Source organism: Cherax quadricarinatus, chromosome 36, assembly GCF_038502225.1.
Source record: "Cherax quadricarinatus isolate ZL_2023a chromosome 36, ASM3850222v1, whole genome shotgun sequence".
Lineage (NCBI taxonomy): Eukaryota > Metazoa > Arthropoda > Malacostraca > Decapoda > Parastacidae > Cherax > Cherax quadricarinatus.
This window is the reverse complement of record NC_091327.1, coordinates 21,062,971-21,089,251: the sequence shown is the minus strand read 5'-3', so window position 1 is coordinate 21,089,251 and position 26,281 is coordinate 21,062,971. Positions and strand designations below refer to the sequence as shown.

At 38.4% G+C, this 26,281-nt stretch overlaps 1 protein-coding gene and 1 long non-coding RNA gene across 24 annotated transcripts in view; both read right to left on the bottom strand.

Moving 5' to 3' along the window:
* LOC128691358 (uncharacterized protein CG45076) overlaps positions 1-26,281 on the bottom strand; it is a 119,449-nt gene that overhangs the window by 14,450 nt on the left and 78,718 nt on the right. For 11 of the 23 annotated variants that reach the window (XM_053780191.2, XM_053780193.2, XM_053780175.2 and 8 more), the window contains 4 exons: positions 25,732-25,875; positions 24,379-24,396; positions 20,028-20,066; positions 11,248-11,420 (listed from right to left, as the gene is read on the bottom strand). In XM_053780191.2, coding sequence (XP_053636166.1) covers positions 11,248-11,420; positions 20,028-20,066; positions 24,379-24,396; positions 25,732-25,875 — 374 coding nt within the window. Of the gene's footprint in view, positions 1-11,211; positions 11,421-16,318; positions 16,364-20,027; positions 20,067-24,378; positions 24,397-25,731; positions 25,876-26,281 lie in introns of all 23 variants that reach the window. The other 12 variants (XM_053780174.2, XM_053780181.2, XM_053780176.2 and 9 more) reach the window with 12 other exon arrangements.
* Positions 3,259-9,098, bottom strand: LOC138853632 (uncharacterized). Its single transcript, XR_011392822.1, has 2 exons — positions 6,563-9,098; positions 3,259-4,622 (listed from the first exon to the last, which is right to left on the bottom strand). It is a non-coding gene; the product is annotated as an uncharacterized lncRNA (long non-coding RNA).

Below are 26,281 nucleotides of genomic sequence, written 5' to 3'. Positions count from 1 at the left end.
GAGAAATAACGCTGAATTCAGCAAATCCTTTGTAAGGAGGGCGAGAGTGAGCGCGTAGTGAGCAGGGAAGCTCAGATTGGCTTCAAGAGACAGACGAAACTTGAGTCACGCGGGCATCGACCTCTTACTGGGAACAGACAAAGGGCCAGTAGTGATTAGTGCTTTCTTGACTCTTGCGAGCCCTCTAGTAGTAATGAGTTTATTGAGGAAATATAGTCTCAAAGTGAAGTAATTGAAGCTTTCTTCACCTTCTCGCTCCAGGGGCGTTGCTAGTTGTTGCTCGGTAGTACAACATATTTGAGATACTAGGCACATATTTATTCCAAAACAAACTCAGAAGAGAAAATTGAATGAACACTGCTTGTAACAAGCATTTTCTGTGCTTCACCATTACATCACCAATATTGCTAATTTTAGCAATCCTGCAACAACAGTCTTCGCAGCATTAATGCGTAATGTAAAATTTATTTGAAAGTAGTAAAAAAGCCATCATTATTTTTTATAAAGTAACACATGATAGTAAAAAATGAAGTAAGGTTGGGAAACACTGCCCTAGTGAATAAACTTTAAAATCCTTCAGATGTAAGGGCATACCACTAATGTTCATCCCATACACTTGTGAATATTTGGAAAACATACTAGGTACAAACGGTCATATCTATTTGTCTGTTTGTATTGTTTCAAACTCAAGTGAAAAATTTCATTTTGACTTGCAAATCTGCATTTTCTTTCTTGAACATTTTCTTCGTAGCCCAATACTACACGATCAGTAACTGAAACTTAATCTTATGGTAATGGTTACTTTATGTATGTTCATAATTTAATGGTAAATAAGTATACAGACTACAGCTTGTATTAGCCAAAATACATTTATAAGCTACTAAATACTGCGCAGAAATCTTTATTATAAAGCGTAAACTACTGATTATGTAGCTGTACATAGTTGACTACTGTTAGCTAAGAACACCATAAAAAAGCTTTTAAGCTTGTGAGAGAGTGGACCAACATTTACTATACCGTATCATGATCCTTGGAATCTCCATGACTAATGCTTTCAAGCTTAAAACTCGACAATAATATATATTTGAATTATAGAACTGCAGTTGATGTGAATGTGCGACAATTTTTTTAATAAAGATGGCTAAATGATATTGGTTTAAATATCAGTCTCCTGACTATAAGCCGGGAAATGCTGGTCGGGTTATTTTGATAGAATTTAAGATTCAATTAGGTTTACAGGACCTGTAGCCAAACTTCCCCTCGATACTCTAGATAAAATCTATCATTTATCTGTGTAAAACAACCGAGCCACCTTGTCACTATTACTGTCCAAGAGCTCACAACTTAGTAAGCAATAATGTCATTGCTTACGAAATAGTGAATGATGCCCTTTACGTATTAGAGATATTATAATGCAAATTATGCTGAGTAATGTGAGACTGCTTGCTACTCAGTCAAGCAAGCAGCGGGCAACACACAGGTTGTCAGGAATGGTTGTTTAGTAGGATATATGCCTCGTGCTTGGGGTGCAGCGAGTAGCATTGAAGGGAATGTCTGGTCAGTACGGTATAGCCAGTTGGACACCTGCCTTCAGCAACAACTTACTAGATCACTCCGGGAGTCCCACAAAAGAGGTCGAGCATCCGTCGTTGTAACAGAGAGTTTCGACAATGGCTGATTTATTGCTTCTAGTCATGGCCAAGTAAGAATATACCTGAATCTATTATGTTTATTGGAACATCAGAAACGAACATACCTGCCACGGAGGCAGATCCAGCAGTGTGCTCACTCACCTTAGCACCAGTTGTGATAACTTATTCTTCACAGAAATATGGGTTATCTAATATTATTCACTTCCTACAAGTGTTCTAGTCCGAATTCTTGCCAGTGATTACATTATAAATAAATAACAGAATTAACGTTATTTACAGAGGTAAATCATCATCAGTTCAAATAATTAAAAATTAAATTTCTGAACTGCATTTTAAGGGCCCTGGAGGCAGCTGATGTTTTTAAACTACTGTCTTATCAATGGTGCTTAGTTGTTAGAGACTTAGTTGAAAAGGAGAACTGTGTAATAATATAATAAACATTTAATATTACTACGCTATTTATCAAAGAATCCTATATTAATAAGCAAAGAATAGGCATAGTAATATGCCACTTCTACATTCATACATTAAAATAAATACATAAAAATAACATGTAGTTACACTGCAGATGATTACAAAAAACTGAAAAAATGTCAGTTAACCCAAATAAATACGGCGGCATATATACTCATGCGTGGATACCATCAGAAAGACTTACTGACAGTACGAGAAAAGAAATGAATCCTTTTAATGCAGATTGCGCAGAATCGTTTGAAGCTGGAGGATAAAGTTAGCATACACAACATTATACTAAGTCTATATTATCTACCTGAGACGAGGGATGTGAGGCATAGGTTCGAATGAGAAGTATTTATAGAAACAACCTGGAGACTGCACATGGCCGTCGCTAACCATCCGTGTCCTGGCAGAATTCATTAATTCCGGGGTCCTGAAGGTAATCGTGTCGGGAGTTAATACAGGTACAGATGGCTATTAGTTTCACTTAGCGATTTCTAATTACGCTGAGCCATAAGGTAAAAAGAGCATCCAAAGACCATAACACGTCAGTTGATGCGGCTGTTCTTGGTTATTACTACAGTACTTTAATTAGGAAAAAATCACATACTGTACTACATACGAACTTATTATGTTTAATGTTAAATTGAATAATAATTCTGAATAACTAACATCGATGTGATTAGTGATCATGGAGTAAGAACCAGTAGTTTAGCAACCATCTGGGAATCTCTGCTCTAGATTAATGATGCTCTTGTAATCTTAACTTCAGAATTTTAAGTTCTGTGGTACGAGGTTAGTTCTGGATACATCAGATACATCACTATGTGATCTTTCAGAACACCATCCATTAATTTCCCTCCCACAAGGCCCACTCTTTTGTCCTTTAATCTCATATATGGTTGACATCATTCTAATATTTGTGTTATTTAGTTTGACACAAATATTAGAATATTTGTGGATGTTCAGGAACTGGAATCTTCAGTTGTCATATTGTAATAAGGAAAAAAACCGCTGGTTCGTGGAAATGAATTATGGGCCTTGAATGAAGACAACCACACAATGCCATGAAGAAAAAATTTCTTAGGAACTATGAGATAAGAGGTAAAACATAATATTGGATAACTCATCCGTGACTGGTGTCAGTTCACAACTGGGCTTTTTTTTTTTTTTTTTTTTTTTTTTTTGCATATCTGGTGGTACGCCTCCAATGACAAAATACTCACCTGATTGGGTGGTTAGTTTACAGTTTAAAACAAACTTAAAATTTTATTATCTTCGACAAATATTACATACCTGTGTGGTTAGCGAACAATTTACTAAGAGACATCTAACAGTAAGTTTACAAGACAATCAATCGCATCTGACTGTATTATTCAAGACAACGTAAATACAGTAGTGAAATAAGTTGTTCATTACAACAAGCAACGTACCTGACCGTGTGATACATTTTCAGTACAGCCCATACCAGTGTACTGGTGGTAATTTTACATTATCCTATTTCCCATAATCTTATTGGTTTACAAATTCAGCACTATTCCAGACTTTAGTAAGCCTATAAACTTAAAGCGTGTATGGAATACCAAAAGCTAAATTACAAATTAATCGAATTTTAGCCTAATATTGCAACGTTAAAAAATGTAAACTCATACCACCATACACACAACCGTCAGGGAAGACTCTACAGTAAACACCAAAACTAAGTCTGGTAGGTAAACGTATAACACATCTAGAAACAGGGAACATTCACAGCACATTCCTTGGTGTGATATAGAAAAATTGACGTCACAGCAGCACTCACCTGCATCAAGTCGGATGCTCACACCATAACATCCACGTACTTGTATGGAAAGCTTACTAGTTGTGTGGAAAATACTTTTAAATGTCGCAAACAAGAGATTTTGTCAGTAGAGAGCAAAGAAAGCTCATACAGTAAACATACCTTGCTATTTGGTAGGCTACAGACTGTGTGGTAAGCTCACAATACACACTGAGGATATCTGGTCTTTAGACTGACTGTACCTGACAACATTTCACCGTAATATGGTGCGAAAAGTGTACACGTATGTCTTACTTGGCCAGGCTAGAGAAGGAAGGACTCGGGAGAGACGAAAGCTACAAACATGGGCCGATCTTCGGCGGCTAACACCTCAGCATTCAATAGCCTATGCTTGTGGCACACCCACTTGCCAGATACCCGCTCTCCTGCTACGTGGCTAGGCTATGTTACATATCACGTAGCACAGGACTGACGTATATCCGGGGTTACTAGGCTCTTCGGATACCGCGATGAGCATGTACCCTGCTAATTGAGGTGGCTGCTGCTGAGGAACAACCCATGACTATTGCAAAACCTCGGGGAGGATCGTTGCAGGGACTGGATACAGTGTGCTGGGAGGTGAGGAATGTCTCTCTCTTGACTGGTGCCGCCCTCCTGCCCTCTCTTCTCACCCTCAACGAGTCTGTGTGTGGTGTGTCTCAAGTCCTGGTCGTCTTGGCGTTGTGGTTGTAGGTCTGTGAGATTTAGATTGTTACACACACACACACACACACACACACAAAACCTGCATTGTTTCCAACGATAGCCTTCTCATCACACATTCTCTTTCATTTCTACTCATTTCTCTTGTGTTTCTCTGTCTTTCTGTCATACGCACAGTATTACATCAAAACAACATAGATCTCTCTCTCTCTCTCTCTCTCTCTCTCTCTCTCTCTCTCTCTCTATATATATATATATATATATATATATATATATATATATATATATATATATATATATATATATATATATATATATATATATCGTGCCGAATATGTAAAATTTGCGATCTTGGTTTAAATAACAATGCTCATCTTGCCATATAAGACAAGCGAAACTTTGTGTATGCAATAATTTCGCAAAAATCATTCTGAACCCAAAGAAAAATATATTTCATTTTGTTTATTATTAAATTATTGTAAACGTATCTAAAATATATTTAGCTGGATTTGACTAAATGAAGTCGCGCTTGTTATAAGGTTAGGTAAGTTTTCTAAGATTCTTTTGGCGCAAAATTATAAATTTTTACATTAATATTAATGAAAAAAATATATCTTTAAACGTGTAAGAGAAAGGATTTAATTTTAAATGAGTTCTTGCTAATTGACCAGTTTTACCTATTAGGCACAACATATATATATATATATATATATATATATATATATATATATATATATATATATATATATATATATATATATATATATATATATATATATATGTATTCAACAAACCGGCCATATCCCACCGAGGCAGGGTGACCTAAGAAGAAAAACAAAAGCTATTCTTTTTAAATTTATACAGAAGGGGTTATTAGCCCATTGCTTAAAATTTACATAAATAACCTGACAGTAGAAATAAAGAACTTTGTCTAGTTGTATTGTTTGTGGGTAATTTTAACTACAAGTATAGGTTGAACAGGTGGAATGACAGGTGGATGGTGGAACTGAAGTGGAAAAGAAGTGTCACAAAATGTAACCGAAAGTAAAAGAAGATCAAATAAGGAATATAATTTGTGTGGAAAGGAGAGGGAGGCCTATGAGTCAAAATAAATCGAAGATTTTCACCCCCGTATGCTACTGTGGCAAACTTTAAGATAGTCTTTGGAGATATGGACGATGAAATGGTAGGATAAAAAGTGTTTACAATATACATTAGGCCAAAATTGGAAATGTGAGGCAGTTGTGTGGTGTCTGCAAAAAAAAAAAAAAAAAAAAAAAAAAAAAAATGAAATTGGAAAGATCATGGGACATGTTACAAAATGTCTCCCAAAGCCGAAATATTTAACTGCTGCAGTACATGGGTATACATGGCCAAAACAAATAGTAAAAGACTTAAAATAAACCCCGAGGCTACTGAGAATTAATGTCTACTTGGTTAAGGACTATCATCTATTATATGTCTGAGCTAAGGATAGTAATGGAGTTTCTGAAAACAATGAAAACATCCACGCTGGCTGACAGGAAAGAAAGAAGTGACATGAAAAATGTATATATGATCGTAAAAAAAATGTGCAAAAATAGAAAAAGAAAATTTCTTAATACCTCCTGCAGAAAGAAAATGAGGACAAATTTTCATATTAAGCAAAGCAAACGACTTATTATATAATACTGTGTCACATACACAGAGGATGACCGCTGTAATGGGAATAACGAGAGTGTAATGTATGTGTTTGTTTCAACCACTGATACTGAACAAATATAAATTTATTAGACAAGCTAAAATAACCTTTAAGTTCAACTGCGTAACAAAGAGGTGGTTTAAACATGAGCTGTGCTCCAACAAATACAACTAGGTAAATGTAAACACAACCCCACTCAAACACCGGCAGTATTTTCATGAACGAGTGAACGCAGTTTGTAAGAACAAAATTACCTGCCGGTACGTTGTGTGTGTATGTGTGTGTACTCACCTCACCTAATTGTGGTTGCAGGGGTCGAGACTCGGCTCCTGGCCCCGCCTCTTCACCGAGTGCTACTAGATCCTCTCTCCCTGCTCCATGAGCTTTATCATACCTCACCCTTATCTGCACGGAGTTGCTGAACACCACAAATGAGGTAGTTGAAGTTCTATCAATAAAGATCGAGAACCAAAACCTAGTCATTGTGGTTGTATACAAACCACCAGATGCAACCTCACAACAGTTCAAGGAACAGCTACTGAAAATTGATTACTGTTTGGAAAACCTTCCAGCTCCATCCCCAAACATCTTACTGCTTGGTGATTTCAACCTAAGGCATACAAAATGGAAGAATGTAGCAAATAATGTTATAGCTGAAACAATCCCCGGAGGTAGCGCAGATGAAACGTCACACACACATGAGCTACTAAGTCTCTGCGAAAAACACACCTTAAGCCAGCAGATAGTGGAGCCAACAAGACTAGAAAACACACTTGACCTTATCTTCACAAATAATGAGGACCTGATAAGAGTCATAAGAATATAAAAAAACAACTAATTCCGATCACAATCTAATCGAAGTCCAGACGTACATGCATAGGGGTCATGATCAGCAGAATGCATGTACCTGTGAAGGTGTCTTCACAAAATACAACTTCAACAAAAAGAACATCAACTGGGACCAGGTAAACCATGTCCTAAACGAAACATGTTGGGAAGATGTCTTAAATGACATGGATCCAAACCAGTGCCTTGAAAGGATCAACTTCCTGGTAGCCGAAGCATGTTCTAGGCATATTCCCCTAAGAAAGAAGAAGAGCAGGAGTAAACTGGAGAGAAAAAGACGCTCCCTCTACAGAAGACGACGAAGAGTCACTGAGCTCCTCAGGAGTGCTAGAATATCTGATACACGAAAGGAGGCGCTGACCAGGGAAGTGGAAACTATCGAACTTAAGCTAAATGACTCTTAGAGGAACCAGGAGAGGCAGGAGGAGCTTAAAGCTATTAGTGAAATTGAAAGAAATTCAAAATATTTCTTTTCATATGCCAAAAACAAGGCAAATACCACTTCTAGTATCGGGCCCTTACTCAGACAGGATGGGACTTACACAGATGGCAACAAGGAAATGAGTGAAATATTGAAATCCCAGTACGACTCTGTGTTTAGTGAACCACTAATCGGTCTGAGGATCGACGACCCAAATGATTTCTTCATGAATGAGCCTCAAAGCTCCACAAATGTATGCCAGATTTCCGACATTACCCTAACTCCGATAGATTTCGAAAAAGCCATTGACAACATGCCTATGCACTCAGCCCCGGGCCCAGACTCGTGGAACTCTGTTTTCATTAAGAACTGCAAGAAACCCCTCTCGCGTGCCCTAAGTACACTATGGAGGAGGAGCTTGGACATGGGTGAAATTCCACAGTCACTTAAAACAACGGATATAGCCCCACTCCATAAAGGTGGCAGCAAAGCATTAGCTAAGAACTATAGACCAATAGCTCTGACGTCCCACATCATAAAAATCTTTGAAAGAGTGCTAAGAAGCAGGATTGCAAATCACCTGGATTCCCAAAATCTGCACAATCCAGGGCAACATGGGTTCAGGGCAGGTCGCTCCTGCCTCTCACAACTACTGGATCACTATGACATGGCCTTGGATGCACTGGAAGAAAATCAGAATGCAGATGTAATATACACAGACTTTGCAAAAGCATTTGACAAATGCGATCATGGCATAATAGCCCATAAAATACGTGCTAAAGGAATAACTGGGAAAGTGGGGAGATGGATCTTCAACTTCCTAACATATCGAACACAAAGAGTAGTGGTCAACAGAGTTAAATCGGAGGCTGCCATAGTGAAGAGCTCTGTTCCACAAGGCACAGTACTCGCCCCCATCTTATTCCTTATCCTCATATCAGACATAAACAGAGATATACACCACAGCACCGTATCATCCTTTGCGGATGATACTAGGATCTGCATGAGGCTGTCATCTGCTGAGGACGCGGTTAACCTCCAAGAAGATATAAACAAAGTTTTCCAGTGGGCAACGGTAAACAATATGATGTTCAATGAGGACAAATTCCAACTACTCCGTTATGGAAAACTGGAGGAGATAATAACTAGAACAGAGTATACTACTGACTCCGGCCATACAATAGAGCGGAAAAATAATGTAAGGGACCTGGTAGTAGTAATGTCTGAGGATCTCACTTTCAAGGATCACAAGTGCCACGATCGCACGTGCAAAGAAAATGATAGGATGGATAATGAGAACTTTCAAAACGAGAGATGCCAAGCCCATGATGATCCTTTTCAAATCACTTGTTCTCTCTAGGCTGGAATACTGCTATACATTAACATCTCCATTCAAAGCAGGTGAAATCGCAGATCTAGAGAGTGTACAGAGATCCTTTACTGCACGTATAAGTTCTGTCAAGCACCTTAACTACTGGGAACGCTTGGAAGCACTTGACTTGTACTCGTTGGAACGCAGGAGGGAGAGATATATCATAATCTACACTTGGAAAATCTTGGAAGGAATGGTCCCAAATCTGCACACAGAAATCACTCCCTACGAAAGTAAAAGACTGGGCAGGCGATGCAAAATGCCCCCAATAAAAAGTAGGGGCGCCATTGGTACACTAAGGGAAAACACCATAAGTGTCCGGGGCCCAAAACTGTTCAACAGCCTCCCATCAAGCATTAGGGGAATTGCCAATAAACCCCTGGCTGCCTTCAAGAGAGAGCTGGACAGATACCTAAAGTCAGTGCCGGATCAGCCGGGCTGTGGCTCGTACGTTGGACTGCGTGCGGCCAGCAGTAACAGCCTAGTTGATCAGGCCCTGATCCATCGGGAGGCCTGGTCATGGAGCGGGCCGCGGGGGCGTTGATCCCCGGAATAACCTCCAGGTAAACCTCCAGGTAACCCTAAAGCTATGTATGGTTCCTGCTTCCACTCCTCACTTGCTGGGCAAATTTATGAAGACAATAATTAGTTACTGTTCAAATATCACGTCCAAAATCATGAAATCATTAAAAAATAATTTTAAAAGGTGGCAGTATTTTCTTTAAGGAAGTGTCGTTGTTGACCGTTTTGTAAACATCAGCGGACCACCACCAGCAACAGCTTGGCTGACCAGGCAAGCGCCAGATAAGTCTGGCCCAAGGCTGGGCTTTGAAAGTAGAAAAATTCTCGTAACTTATCAAAGGTATACAAAGGTAGGTATACATACACCCACACACATGCATACACACACCCGCAAAAAAAAAAAAAATCTATCTGCCGGCCAAGCTCACCCAACTCGTACACCTGTCACTCTCCACCTGACGGCACTGTTGTTGTGTCATTGTCCCCCAAGTGGCAATGTTGTGTCACTGTCCCGCGGGTGGCACTTGTTGTGTCACTGTCCGCCTGACGGCACTGTTGTTGTGTCACTGTCCCGAGGGCGGCACTGTTGTTGTGTCACCATCCCCAGGGCGGCACTGTTGTTGTGTCGCCATCCCCAGGGCGGCACTGTTGTTGTGTCACCGTCCCCAAGGCGTCACTGCTGCTGTGTCACACCTGTCAAGTTTGCTTGCGTCACTGTATGTTTGGTAGATTGTACTGTGTCTTAGTCGTCAGTCAGGTGTTAAGGAGCAGCTCGCAAGCACAGCATTATTCACCTACCTGGGCTCTATTATGGCAGAAATTTTAGTTACGACGAAACTTTAGTATTAACTCAATGATTAAGTCTCCTTTGGGGTTTTATTTACTGAGGTGTCAATGGATTTAGAGTTAGTGCTTTATAAAGCTGACGAGCCACTTGATGTTAAAGCGTTATTAGCTTTAGTTAGCGGTTAATGTCTCATGAGGTCGAGGAGTCAAAGTAAGGTACGTGTGTTCTCTCCCAGCACACTTGTTGCCGACAGCGCCCCCGCCTCCCACGGCGCCGCCGGCAGGCGCTCTGGGGGCACGGCAGGGGGCGTCGGTTCACTAACTCCACGCCAGTTTGTTGTCTGTCTCACTGTTTCTTCGCCTCTGCTGCCACCGCGCCTCACTCCTCACGCCTTCGCCTCACCGTTCCTCATGCCCATGCATCACCACTTCCTCTCGATCTCTCCATTCACTCCCACACTTCATGTCATGCTGATGGTGCTAGCGAGGAAGTCTTAAACAACCTAGTCAGCTAGCCGTATTTCAGTGATACACAGTAAGGTACATGATTACACTCTACACTGCTAGTGCAGTGTCAGTGATACACACCATTGGGCACATGCCTGTACGGTAGACTGTTAATGCAAGTTTTCATTCGGACACATAATAGGGCAGCAAAATTCTGCTGTGAGGCGTAGTCTGACGGGGAGCCACATATCTCTGCCTCCGACAGTGATGGCAGGCGGTTGATGTGAGGGCGGTGGCAGGCAAGACAAACAAACACTCTTCACTGCTCACACAAGTCATGCGACAGTAAGGCGTGACAAAACACATACAAACAGACAAGCCGTCGGTGCTACTCTAACTGTTTCATCTCTAAAAAAGCCTGTGGTCACGTCGTACGGGCGCGAGACTGGATGAGCGGCCGTGAGACGAGACTCTAAAGATGTTATGTTGACGAATCTAAACCAGCCAGTCCATGCGTAGTGGCGGCTCTCCGACGGCCTGACGCACCTGCGGGCTGTCCCCGAAGTAGTAATAATCACGCACCTTCTCAGCCACATAGTCCTTCTTTCGGTTGGTGTAACCATAGGTAGAGAAGAAGGAAGAGCCAGTTTCTACCTTGGAGTAGGGTTTCTTGTCGGAGGGAGCGCCGAACACGGTGTCAGGTTCTTCCCACTTGCTGGTGAGTTTGGTGTAGCGGGAAGAGGTGTCCGGCATCACTGTTAACACAAGCACAGGTTAATGTGGCTCACACCTGGACCAGTGTGAGGTAGTATCTTAAAGTAATGTGACCTGGGCCAGCCTGTGAGTGATAACCCTACCTTACGCTACTGTAACCCTGACCTGGCCTGAATGATGACCACATACTGTACTATCGCCATATTTTAGCTTATCTACAGAGATCGTAAAGAAATTATATTTCTCTGTTCCTATCAGCTGAAATTACAAGACAGTAAATATATCATAAGAGGAATATTGCGAATATAATAATTAGGGTTTGACGTATGAATATAGCTAAGAAAATAAAACATTAGGGCAAATTATATTATTTATCATATTAGATTTATATATTATTATTTCAACTTAGTCTTTTTATCTAATGTGTTTACAATCACTAAGGCCCTGAAAAAGTTACCCCAGTCAGCACAAAGTAGTTATACAGCCTTATGTTCCCTTTATGTGGTAATCTCCCTTATCTGCTTCCCGACCTATAGGAGAGTAGGGTTAACTCTTTAACATATCAACACTCCAAGTTTATACAGCATGAGTTGTGTATTCCAATGCAGATGCACCGAGAGATATATAATCTCAATGTATATACACAAAGTTTACTCTCATCCTTATCGTATGGACTGAAAGATCCTTGTTGTACAGTGTCTGGTTGCATCATGGCGTTAATGACCCGCGTGTAATCGATATTCCTAATATCTTTTCAACTCTCTTTGGTCCTGAAGTCGAACTTACTCCCCTTTTTGAACCTTACCTCGCCCTGGTGTTGAATTAACCACCATCCCCTGCAACCTTGTTTCTCCACGGCATGGAACAGAGGGCCCTTCACCCTTACTTCGCGCTCTAGATTTGAACAAACACCCGTTCAACCCTGCCTCGCCGCAAGTGACAAACCCTATGAACCCTGCCTCGCCTTGAGTGACAAACCCTGTGAACCCTAAGTGTCGCCTCCTGTACCGTGAAGTCAAATCAGCATTATCTATCTATCTATCTATCTATCTATCTATCTATATATATATATATATATATATATATATATATATATATACATTTATATATATATTATATATATATATTTATATATATATTTATATTTTATATATATATTTTTATAAATAAATATATATATATATATATATATATATATATATATATATATATATATATATATATATATATATATATATATATATATATATATATATATATATATATGAGTTAAGCAGAATATTTGATTTATTTAATTAAATCTAACATACTGATTTTAATTCTTACTTTATTATTATCTAAAACACCCGCGACAACCAGTTATCTGTATATCATAACTGATAAACACTGTTACAAAAAATGAGCATAGTATTTACATGTACCAGATTACGCATGCATTAAATATAAAAATAAACGGTAATATACTTAAGAACTATACTATATTGCAGTAGTACGAACATGTATACGTGACCTACCTGCTTTGACACTGAGGACATTCTAGACAAGTAGGACATGGCAGAGTACATGGCAGACTGAGACACACACACACAGAGTACATGGATGTATGTTAGGATAAGTGGAAATAATAATATGTATACTGTATAGCGGTGTATTTTAATCACTATGAAATGGAATTTTATCCCAAGCGATTTCATGGTCTACTGATGGCATTCTTAAGGAACGGGGTGCTGAATGAAACTGACTGAGAGATCACGAAATCTCTTAGAATGTTTTCATAGCCATTAAATTCGATATTAACATATCAATTGTTTCTTGTGATCTTGTATCAATCTCACTGTATGCGAATATGAATAAATACTTGTATTATCCCGTTCAACTTTATAGCTGTTGTCTTCAGAATAATGTAGAGTGAATTCTTGTTATTTTGTAGTTGTGTGATTTGTTTCCATGTACCCTGCCGATGTGTTGAGTTAGCTAGCCTGAGAAACTGTTATTGATGTCATCACCATGATTATTGCTCTGAGTGGTGATGAATTATGTTTTACTGATCGGCGACCAGGGCAAAGAGCCGTTCAGTTGGTATGAAGGCACTTAATGCAAAGTAGTTTTTTTCGACTATGTTTCGCGCAAGTCTTTTCCTTTCCAAATCTTGATATTGTTCCAGTCTGCTCGAAACATCTCTTAAAAAAGAAATAACTTTCTCTACATTATGTGTCTTGATACCCACTACTGCGCTGAAGTCTGATAAAGGTGTGGATCAAAATATCATGAGAGGCAAAGACAAGTGAACTTCAATAAAGAAAAGGGCAGTGTTGCGGGGATGTGTGAGATCAACAGTGATGTTACAAATAAAGCAGCGTTTATTGTTGATATTTTGATATAGTGTTACACTTGTGTAGCAGAGTGAGGAGTGTAGACTGAGAATTTACTTTCGTCAGTCATAGCCTAGTTCTTATGTACACTACGAAAGCAAAAACTTTTTAAAACGTTAAAATCTTTCATTAATTCATGATTGGTGATGGATCCCTCACTGTTGACGAGTGGGACAGTAGGCCTCATGCAGTATTTTTTTTTTAAGTATAAAATTTGAGGTATTACCTCATTTAGGAACACATGTTTCTCATCACTCTTCTTATTCCTCTGAAGAAGTTGTCTCAGATATTCCTGGTGAGTTTTTCACAACGGCACTTTTTTTTCAGTGTATATACACCGAGTGGCGTATATCTTATAGCAGATATGAATTAGAGTAGTGTTTGCTGTAGAGAGAATAATACACTTGATATTGATAGCAGGTGAGGAAAACACTTGCAATTCCTTTGGGCATCCATTGTAGTAGAATCAACGTTTCGATGATAAATCAATCACCATCATCAGGATTCGTATCAAGAAGGAATGGTAGTGCTTATAAGTCTTTCATTACTCAGATGCTTACTGTGGAAAACACACACCACCTTCCTCTTGGAAACTAATCCTTGAAGATGGTGATATTTTTGTCACCGAAACGTTGTTTGTGCTTTAATAAACGTCTAAGAAAATGCTTTTTTTTCCACCTTCTGTGCAGTGTATTTCTTCAAGGTCTATAATTTTTATATGTGATGTATGTTTACATAATTTAGGTCTTAATGACGCTCGTGGAGTTAACAGACCTCAAATGTCAAGATTGTTTTGTTGCAGAGTACTTGGTGACCGTAAATGAGAGGGACTTATTAGGTTTGGTGAGTAATGTTGGTGTTTGTGGTAGGACATGAGCCTTGTGTGAGCCTAGTGAAAGCCTCGTGTGAGCTTAGTGAGCTTCGTGTGTCATGTGTGAGCCTCATAAGAGCCTCTTATGAACCTCGTGAGAAGCAGTAATTAACGTTGTTGGGTTTCCCCTTTCATCAGACACATCAAACACAAACACATTCACACACCGATCTTATTATGGAGTCATTACAACCTATGCTATCTTGACAATTTCAAAATAATGTGAAATTATATGACCGTATAAAAGTATTATTGAAAAGGTCTTGCGTCCAGCTGGCCTTTTCTTTTTTCCTCTGGAATACGTAAACTCCCAGATTTCTTCAATATACACGTATCTACAGTTTTGTGTGTGTGTTTCTTAATAGGTCGCATTCTTGCAATATATCCTTTTGAATTTAATAGGTCTGGCCTCTAGACCGAGGCGAGGGGGCGATTATCACTTGTGATATTAACAGGTAACAGCATCATTACGTTGCTTTCAGAAGTCAAATGGAAACTGCCAATGAAAGAATTTAAGAACATAAGAAAGAAGGAACACTTCAACAGGCCTCCTGACCCATGCAAAGCAGGTCCATGCCACCCCCCCGGTCTAGAACAATGACCACCTAGTCAGGTCACTTCCACTTAAGGAAGGAGCACGGCACCAGACCTAGTAGCCCAAGCTAGTCAGGTCCAACTCACACCCACTCATGTATTTATCCAACCCATTTTTAAAACTACACAAGGTCTTAGCTTCTATAACGGTACTCGGGAGTTTGTTCCACTCATCTACAACTCTATTACCAAACCAGTGCTTTCCTATGATACAATATCGTGGTCGTATTATTATTATAATCAAGGGGGAAGCGCTAAACCTGGAGGATTATACAGCGCCTGTGGGGGGGGATGTGGAAGGCATTCAGGCTTAATTCGGGGAACTGGAGCACAGATCCAATTCCCTAAATCAAGAGCCCCTCACCAACATCAAGGAACCTTCCTTGAGGGGTATCGTGGTCGTAACAATTCACAACTCACAAATTGAGGATTTCAAGGAACTTCGTTATGGTTCGTCCCTGGCTATTATTGTCATCATCTGATAATAGTCTACGGACCAGAACGCCTTTTTGAATCATCTCCAATTTAATGGTTAGCTACCAGTCACTGTCATTTAGATAATATTAAATGATATTAGGCTATTTTACAGATGCCTATTAATTAAGGGAAACAAGTGAAAGATTATGTAAACACCGCTGTGTTTATTTCTGTGTCTAGGATTTGTTTTCGCCTCTCATGGATTATATAGAATGAATGTAGTTTTTTTTTACATTAAAGGAAATGCAATATGCATTCGAATGTGTAGCTACATAAAGTGAGAAGGTGATTAAGTAAATATGTACATGTTATTTACAAGAAAACCAATCACGTTACATGCTGTTAAGAGCATTCTCTTTACAAATATATCCAGGTTACTCTTCTTAAATACTACGTAAATCACAGCAACACGACGGATGTTTTACACAACACATAAATGAGGCTATCAACAATATTAAACATCTTATTTAAGTCAAACACATGTGTTGTCAAACATTTAAGGGGGAAGGTGTTATGTGAACTATAAGGCCTTTGATCCTTCATAACATCACTCAGACAACTCGGGCGCAACTTGGTGGGTTCTAAACATTGCCATTCTCGCTAAGACGAACACTCGGTAACAGACCCTTGAATGGTTCTGTAGGAATATACTGTTTAGGCTTCCAGTAATCTGTAACATCAAGCATAACACGGATGAGTAACAAGGGCAACTGCTATGTACACAAGAATAACGAGTGTAAAGAAAGACAACAACTGTAATTGGTGTGGATTTTCTCTAAATGGTGCTGTTGAGGGGCAGGTATGAGAGGAGCTGCAAGGAAAAAACAAGGAAGAAATTACTCACAAACACACAAACAATAAAGTTTTTTATTGGAACAAGCAGATGGTTAACCCGATGAGAAGTGTATGGCAACAAAAGTAAAACAAATAAATGCCGATATACAATATAAAGGAAAAAAAAAACAATAATGACATAATATAACGCGGTTCAAAAATTCAATGAACCAAACTAACAGAAAGAAAAAAAAAGCAACATTTTGATAAATCAGTAACAAAAATGTTAATATGAGCTTCGATGCCTTTGTTAACTTTCACAGCTTCCTTAAAATAGTTTATTGTTATTCATTATACAGAAGTGAGGGATAAAACTGCCTTAAAACAATATAACTCTGAACTAGAGAATGTTACTCCACACTCACAATGATTTAGCGTGAACATCATTACGTTCATTCTGTACATAAACCAATGTTGTGTTGTCTCCTCACTAACAACACTATTCCTGTCTAGAATTCATCACACAACAGTGCCTTTAAACAATACTTCTTTAACTCCTGCATGAATTCGACGGTTTTTACATTATTGATGATTTTGGTTTAAAGCCTATTGAAATGATTTTTTTTACAAACTGGATTCTTTTGGTTTAAAGCCTATATAAATTTCTTTACATCCTTAATTCGTTTGGTTTAAAGCCTATATAAATGTTTTTTACATCCTTAATTCTTTAGGTTTAAAGCCTACACAAATATGTTTTTACACATCCTTTACTCTTTATATATTGTAAAGCAGGAGAGACTCATTACAGAACTTAACGTAGTTTTGTTTCTTCAGCAACAAATATTTCTGTATCAGACAATTCATGACTAAGTTTTTAGTCTCTTATGACTCACTCCGGTTTAGTAATATAACGTTCATTCCCTTACGTAGCGAATATTTTCAGGACTATTCTTTGTCGTCATAGCGTATCAGCATCATAGACAAATCATGAATACAGTGACTTATAGAGGATTATCATAGGTTTGTCTTACAGATATAACGCTGTGGAAAATTAAAATCGCGTGGACTGCTCATAGGTTACCTGCTTAAAAATTGGGAATTACAAAAATTAGATATATTACTGATTTAATATATTAATTTTAATATACCTAAGCAACAGTATATGGTGGATATAATATTACCTGCATTACACAAATAACCACCACTTAGGAGTAACTTATGACGATGTTTCGGTCCGACTAGGTTAAAGTTGGACCGAAACGTCGTCATAAGTTTCTTTTTCCCATGCGCAGGTTATTTGTATATTGCTCCAGTCATGGTATTGTGCCCTTATAGTCGTTGTTACCAACATTTTTGTAATGTGACTGGCACTTTTGTAATATGTTCACCACCTTCGCTATACGACGGAGATTTTAATACCCAGCAAACACTCCATCAACGAGAAAATTATGGTCAGTATTTAACACATGAATACTTAAGGGTCACGTATCCAACATTCACTGAACTGTTCTCAAGACTACGAAATGTTGTATCGTCATGGCATGCAGTTTAAAAAAAAGTTTTTATTTTTTCAAGCAATTTCCTGACCTAATGAAATGAGGTTGATGTCTTATCTTCGACAACATCTCGAAAAATACGAAACTTTGAGGCACTCTTTCCCTCACACTAACTTTGGCCATTAAGATGCTAATAGCCATCCGTTTCAGTGATAAGGAAGCACACTAAAATAGTCAGTTGTGGCTCCAAGAAAGTTTATCTGACTCTAACTAGAGCCAAACAGCCACTGATGACAGGGAGAACTTTTAACGAAATTCCCCGATGTCATTCCGATTCAGAGCAACGTTAGTTCATATGAAGGGAGAAGGCATAATGATGCCGACGATATAGATAAAAGGACACAAGTGCATATACTTAGGACATCTTCATTGGATGCGTTTCTTGCGCAATATATACAATGGGGAAAGGTGGAGGAGTCAGGTAAACTAAATGCCGTGTCACGTGACAGCAATGAATCAACGTGGAGTAGTATCATATATGCAAGAGAAGTTGAGATGATGTATTTGCCAGCTTTTTTGTTTTATGGTGTTGGAAATAGCAATTAAGGATGCTTCAATACAACGGCGGTTATCAATGTTGGATTCTCCGTAGATCAATTCTGCTTTGTTCCAGTACTTTGAAATGTCCCTCGATATATCTGTGCAAGACACGAATTTCTGGTGTCATCCCTGTTGCATGCATTTCTGTGTTCTCAGACCCGTGTGGTAAGATTCTTTCCGGTTTCTCCTATGTAGATATTATTGCACCTCTGCATGGTATATTATACGCTCCTACTTCATTGATGGGTTTGTCATAAGGATCTTTCTTCCTGGTGACGTCTATGATGGACGGAGTGGTCATGGTAGCTACATGGATGTTACTACTCTAAAAGGTCAGTGTGGTATTGTTAGCCATTACTCCTCCAGGAAGAGTTAGAAATCTGGGTTTCTCTACGTTGGCATTCTTAGTAAAGCTCTGTATATTGACAGTTCTGCGTTTGTAATCTTGTTTGAAACAGAGAGGAAAGTGTGCGTGTGATCCTGATAGCTCTTAGGAGAACCCTAATGACCACGTCTCTCTTGGTGCGAGTAGAAATGAGTAAGGTCATCTGTATCTGTGAACTTTCTGTAGATTGAAAGGAAGGGTGTCTTTCCTGGATGACCTGCATTGGCGAGGATCAAGAAATGGTAGGAATACTATGAAAACCTTCGGATTCTTAAGTATTCCAAAAAAATGTTGGCCAGGGCTGTACTCAGCGTATCTACCGTGGTCACGTCTTCCATCAGAGACTTTACCAGGAAGAAATAATCCTGCGACAATTCCAGCAAGGCAGCAGGAGTGCACATTATACCATGTGGGGGATGCATCATGAGCCACGTAGGAGAAACAGGGAGGAATCTTTCCACACGGATCCGAGAACACAGTAATGCAGCAACCAGCACGATACCAGAAATGCTTGTGTCTTGTATAGATCTAAATAGGGAATTGAGATACAGAGAATCCAGAGCTGATAGGCACTACAGTATTGAAGCATCCTCAATTGCTACTTCCACAACACACAAAAGAGCCAAGAAATACATCATCTCAACTATCCTAGCATATATGATAGTACTCCACACTGATTCCTTACTGCCGCGTGACACAGTGATCAGATAACCTGATCCTTACCAGTGACATGGTTTCTTCACTATATATAAAACGTTCTCTCATCTTCTTGTATAATATGAAGTGACCAGTCTCATGACTGAAACGTATCCTTGAAAAATTTCCTAAGTGTATACACTAATCTTACTTTGTATACACTTATGTATTTAAACTATTTCACAATAAATTAACATAAAACGGGATCACTCACAAATATCAAAGTAAAATAGGGCAGAAGTCACATAACCAACATAAAATGGGATCACTCACAAATATCAATGTAAAATTGGGGAACAGTCACATAATCAACATAAAATAAGGTAGTTACATAATTATTAAAGATGTTATCATTTACAAGCCGATAACAATTACTAACTAACCCTGGGCAGAAGAATCGTACAAACGGGCGCTAGGAAAGCCTGGAAAGCAACAGAAAATAAACAGAAAATAATACGGGATAACTAAAAACCAGAGGTTAAACAGGTAGCTGGTAACGTAAACAGGTAATAGAAGAAAAATAAAATAAATTAAATAAATAATAAATAAAAACAAATTTTAACAGTTCTGCATAATAAAACTTAAACAATAACATAAAACTAAAGATAAGTAATAATGGAGTTTGAGGTAAATGATTAGATAGTTAAAGAGGCAGGTGAAAATAAAACATGTAAATAGGGGAATGTACAAATATGCGAATATGCTTTTGTCTGTATACATGAGTAATGATATTTTAACAGCAACGAGCAGATACATTGAACTCGCTAGCGGTTTTTCTCAAGTGATTAGGTCAATTACACGGATGGAAGCAGTAGCGAAGTGACGGAGACAGATGAATTATTTCTCGATAGGGTCAGTGAGTGAAGACTTTTCTTTGACTACGATGCGATATTTAGAACATTTATTGTTACAATTATTTGCCTTTCAAGCACTTCTTATTTATTTGCATTGTTTTATCATACGGGTAGGCCGCCCCAAAACACGTATTACTTTACGCTGCTCATTTGTGCTTATGTGTGGGAGTTTGAATTTGACAAAAACACTGATGGATGATTTACAGAAGCGTGCATGATTTTTTTGATGTGAAAGGCACAAAAGCTGCAGTACTCTGCTGGTGATCACAGCTTAACATGGATAACTAGAAGCATCTTACGGTTCCCAAGTCATATTACAATACTTACTTTCCTTAGACATCCTTCAAAGTCTTGAAATCTCTCTTAGATGCTCAAACTTAAATTCCGTTTCCCATTCCTACGGTTACGCTGTCCATGTTAACACGTGCCACTCTTGCTTAGCATGATACTCACGATGTGTATCCTGGGTTAATCTGTTTCCACGCTTTTAAACTTCACTTGTTCCTTTGCAATGAGTGGTATTTATGCAGGCAAAGTTGCGATATCAATATATTTAAGATTATTGATTTGTACTAAATATAAACATCTGTGCTCACCATTTAGCACGAGAATGAAAGTTTGACATTACCCTTCAAAGATCACTCTCAAAACCATGGCGGAGTTTGAAAATTTAATATATGACATTACCTGCGGCTGGTTACGGCCGGTTCGATAGCAACTATAATCGGTAGTCGACACCAGAACTATTTTTACCTTCGGATGCAAAACAAAAACAGTTATACAGTTAATCAATACCTGTCAACTTAAGTACTTTCTGAGTATGAACAAAGTTATTTTTCGACGTTATAAAGGGTCACTTTTCCAAAGTCACATGGGGAATATCAAGAGTCACTAGTTAAGAGTCGCAGTGATATCGCTGGGTGAGGTATCGCTGTGTAGTGTAGTGGAGATAGTGGGGTAAGTGGTGTCCGTGGATGAGCTTCACCATGAACTGGTGATAGTGACGGGTGCGTGGTGTCCGTGGATGTGTTCCACCATGAACTGGAGTTGTGTTAGGTGCGTGGTGTCCGTGGATGTGTTCCACCATGAACTGACTCACCACGACGCGCCACCCACCATGCACACACCGACCCCAGCCACACAGCGTCCACACACCTCCCTGAGGCTTTGTTTTCATATATATCCAACACATCGTAATTTTAGTCTATATAATCGTCAAAATATAAGCATATTTGCTGTAAGAACCAATTAAAAATATATTATTTTTATTTAATCCTGCTTCATTTTATTTTTTAGCCTCATTATACCGTTGCATTGAATACAAGTGATGAGGTTTCGGAAGAGAGATGGGAGTGTTTGAACAAGGCCAGCCAGTCTGACGCTCTCCGACAACGACCTTTGGAAACCATTAAAATGAAATCAGATACCTTGTTTATCACTCGCAACAACTTGATCACGTGGTTGTAATGGGGCGAGACCAATGAACTGACCTTGCTTGAAGGAGCGTTGCAACTGCGCCCTCTCCGGCCATCTTGTTCCTTCAGTGTCAACATGAAGTGCTTATTATGATGAGATTACTTCTAACATTTAGCACATTGTAATGACTTGTAAGAGGCACGGAAAAACTACCGCAGCAAAGGAGTATTAAAATTTTCAGACATTCCATTAAGGGCTGATAGGCAATTATATCATTACTCTCTTGCAAGCAGAGATTTGTTGGAAATTCATAACCAAGAACCGAATTTGCAAAATGTTGTTATTTTAAAGTAACGATTATTTTATTAATAGCTGTGGCCCCAGACTATTGTATCAACATCTTTTCAGATGACATCATGGACTGTTTAGACAAGTGTAAAAGTCTTCAAGAAGAAACTGGAAAAATATCATCACAAAGTGCCAGGTGGGCCAGTGGGCCTCCAGAAGCAACAGCGTAATTGACCAGGCAAGCACCAGACAAGCCTGGCCCAGGGCCAGAGTCCGAGAGTAGAAAAGCTGTCGAAACTCACCAAAGGTATATTTTAAGTATATCAACAAAATTTTTTCTTAAAAGTCTACGGTTGCATCACGCCGGATTTAAGTATCTAATTGCGTAAGGTCAAACCACCCTTCACCAGGATCGGGGTACTTTGTAATAATAATTATAATAATAATATTTGAGTCATACTGTATATAAATTAGTCAACCTCAGTAGTAAGCGTTCTTAAAGTATGGTAAATATCATCGTTTAAAAATTGATAGCGATAAATCTAACCCAATTTCTTGCATTTACACCGATTAAAAGAAGTGGTTCTTGGGGTGTTATATTAATGTCGAGAACTAACGAAGAATTCATTAAAAGAAATAGTATTAACATTCGTATTTATTCATGAGTCACCAGTGACGACTTGCACCACACTTTCCAACCAGCAGGTGAAGGGCAAGTGAAAGGATCATTAAACCGTAATCTGAATTTTATTTTTAGGTTCATTAGGAATTTCGATTTCACTCTCTAGAGTACAATCATTTTTATGATTTGGAGAGATGAGGTTTCGAGATATAGTGAAATCCGACCTAATCACGCCATGCAATATGTTTCATATTTACTTGAATAAGTAAGAAATTGGACTGCATTTCATATAGTAATAGTAATAAAAAATGCAATGGTCTGTCAATAAATGGTAATAATAGATTAAAGTGGGTTTAAGAGAGAATGTAGTAAGTTTCGTTCCTGTACGTAATCACGATGATCTATGTACGTGTTCTCCAGTCCAAAAGAGGCACATTGTCTGCTCCCATATCATTGTAGCTTAAGAGATTTTTTGACTGTTGAGGCATATACATCGAAAGATGAGTATTTCTCAGTGCATATACTCGAATTTGCCATAACCTCTATTTTAAGGATTTAGTGTCCTTGACTAACATACAGATGACATGCAATCCTAATGACCCTCGTGTAGTCGACTGCTGAATCCTTTGACTTTTTCTGTTTTGAGTTTGTAGTTGACCTCTGTTACTGACTTTGTTACAGCAACTGATACAGTCAGCACACTGTGCTTTATAAGTGGCAATTAGTATAGTATAATACATTCAGTAAGAGTTCAGTTGTTAGCTGGTGCAGTTCTGTAGTGTTGGAAGATTACTGAGTAGACCTGATAATGAAAAGTTTACCAGACCTGTTAGGTGAATTTTTAATATCGTTAAGCTATTTTAAAGCGTGATCTGCTTTGTTTTAAATCTGTGTTGCAAGACAGTTAAATATAACCTCGGTATTATGATGAGTTACGATGACATCAAACTACTTAACGTCATGTAAAACTGTCATCGGAAAACATTTTTAACGACGCATACGGTTTTATCGTTTTCCAGGAATATGATAACAACAGGCAAATATAATCTATTTACTCAAGCAATTGTTATATCCATTGTTTTCATAAATGGAAAAGTATGCAGTATGTTTTATATTTTCATAAGAACGTAAGCTGGTGTTGGGATAATTATTAACGTCCATAAAGCATCACAAATGCTTATTATTACTCTTGTGTTTAACACAAAGTCGAACCGCTCGTTACCGAGAGGAAATTAATATGCTTTTGTAAATATTGCGGCCTACTAGACAAGACAGAATTAAATAACTCTTGCTGTAAACTATATCAGGCTGTGTGTAGCAACGAAGTGAAAACATGCAAGTAGTCACGGGTCTTTTTGTTGTTGACGGGACGACACCGAGGGGATTACGTAAGTCATAGAAAACGTGTTACCAACCATGCAAGGTTTACGATGCTTTTATACGTGGATGCCTGGAATGAACTCTTCGCTTGAGACTTGGCCATCCCGCAAGAGAGTATCCGGGGACTAGTGCAGGAGGTTGGCATGCAATTATCTGTTAACCTCTGATACTTACCTCCCCTCACTTGCGCATCTGTAAGAAAAAGAGTTTGCCATAGTCTGAGTTATCATTTTCAATAGGGACTTATCAGGAGGGTTGCCTACTGAGCAGTAACAAAATCATGACTATAAGCACCGTGTTGCTTATTAAGACTAAACCTACTTTACTACTCAAAGGAAATAAAGTAACTACAAGAAAATATAAATCTATATCTACTAATAGCTCTTGATCTACGACTAAATATTAAAACATTAGTTTATATTTGTATTTAAGGGACTGAATGTTCAAGTTATTTAATAACATATTTAAGAATTTTAAGAAATATATTGAATTAGAGATTATTTCAAGGGACAACTATGGGCTAATGACAAGCCTTATATTAACATACTTCATATAGTTGAAATTTATAAGACTAACATATTTTCTGCATTTCTTAAGCAATTAATTCATATATATATATATATATATATATATATATATATATATATATATATATATATATATATATATATATATTATATATATATATATATATTATATATATATATATAATATATATATATAATATATATATATATATATATATATATATATATATATATATATATATATATATAAACTGTTTTCATGAGGAAATGTTTACTGTGGGGGAAAATATCGACTGGCAGTCCATACTAATTGGGAAAATGTCGATTACCAGTACATAGTATATGGAACACTAGCCATTTTTGTTTATTTATTTATCACTTAAAATTAAATAAGCGTTCTACTTCCATCGTCTCGAAGATTTTTTTTGTTATAAATAAGCGGACATGTTCAACATTTAAGAGTGTTAGATGAAGCTGTGTGTATGAGTATTACTGAGCTTAAGTGCTCAAGAAGCTCTCTTCCCAACTCCCGTAGACCTTGAGATGGACAACCAAGCCTCCAGCAACCAGCCGGTGCTGCTAGATTTATTAGTTTCTAGTTGTTAGTTTTGATGTAAAGCGCGAGCAGATGCTAAGGTCGTTGTTTTATGCTCCCTCTCACACGACCTGCAACTAAGATGTCTTCTGATAAAGCTAGAAACTTAGCACTTTATTTCTAAACCCTCTGGACATCTCTAAAGCGTGGTATACCAATAAAATCTTTCATTACTCTTGCCTAATGTTTCTTTACAACATGACGAAGGTCCGTGTTTGGAGAGTTAAAACATCGAGTTATTTTACTTGGCATAAATTATAGCTATAAAACTGCTTACTCACCCTCAACATTCACAGTGGCCACGGCTGAAACTCGCACAGATATAAAGCCAACTACATCTACGGTAACATATGATCGTCAGTGTGTAATGTCTGAGAGCCAAGAACCAGAAACTCCCTTACTTACGAGGTAGTTTCGGGCCCGGCTGACGGTATGTCTTCAGGTATTTGTCGAACTGTTCCGCATTCAAGGTGCTGTTGAAAAACTGGTGGATCCGGTTGGATAGGCGATCCTTCAGAATCAGTTTCTCCTGCTCTTTCTGTTCTTTCTCTGATGGTTGCAATGGACCCGGAAATGGTAAGTAATGAAGACTTGTTTATGAGGAATGGTCCACCAGGCTGGTGGTAGGTGCTCAGCGAGTAAGAGTAGGGAGGCATTAAAAGAAGTGTTGTAGATGATGAGGCTAGATATTCATGCATGTGTAAAGAAAATGACCTAAACGCAGATAGGTTCGTGAAAAAAAGACATAAGAATGGAAAACAACGTTTCGCTTCATCTACTTGGAGCGAAACTTTGTTAAAATTTAGACCTGTTCTGAATACATGTGTATATCTTTTAACCGAAAGTGTTGTATAAGGAAGTATACACCAGATGTGTAGTGGTTCACTGCACACCACCTGTGTGGTGGTGCACTACACACCAGCTGTGAGTAGTGCACCAGACATCGTCAAGCATG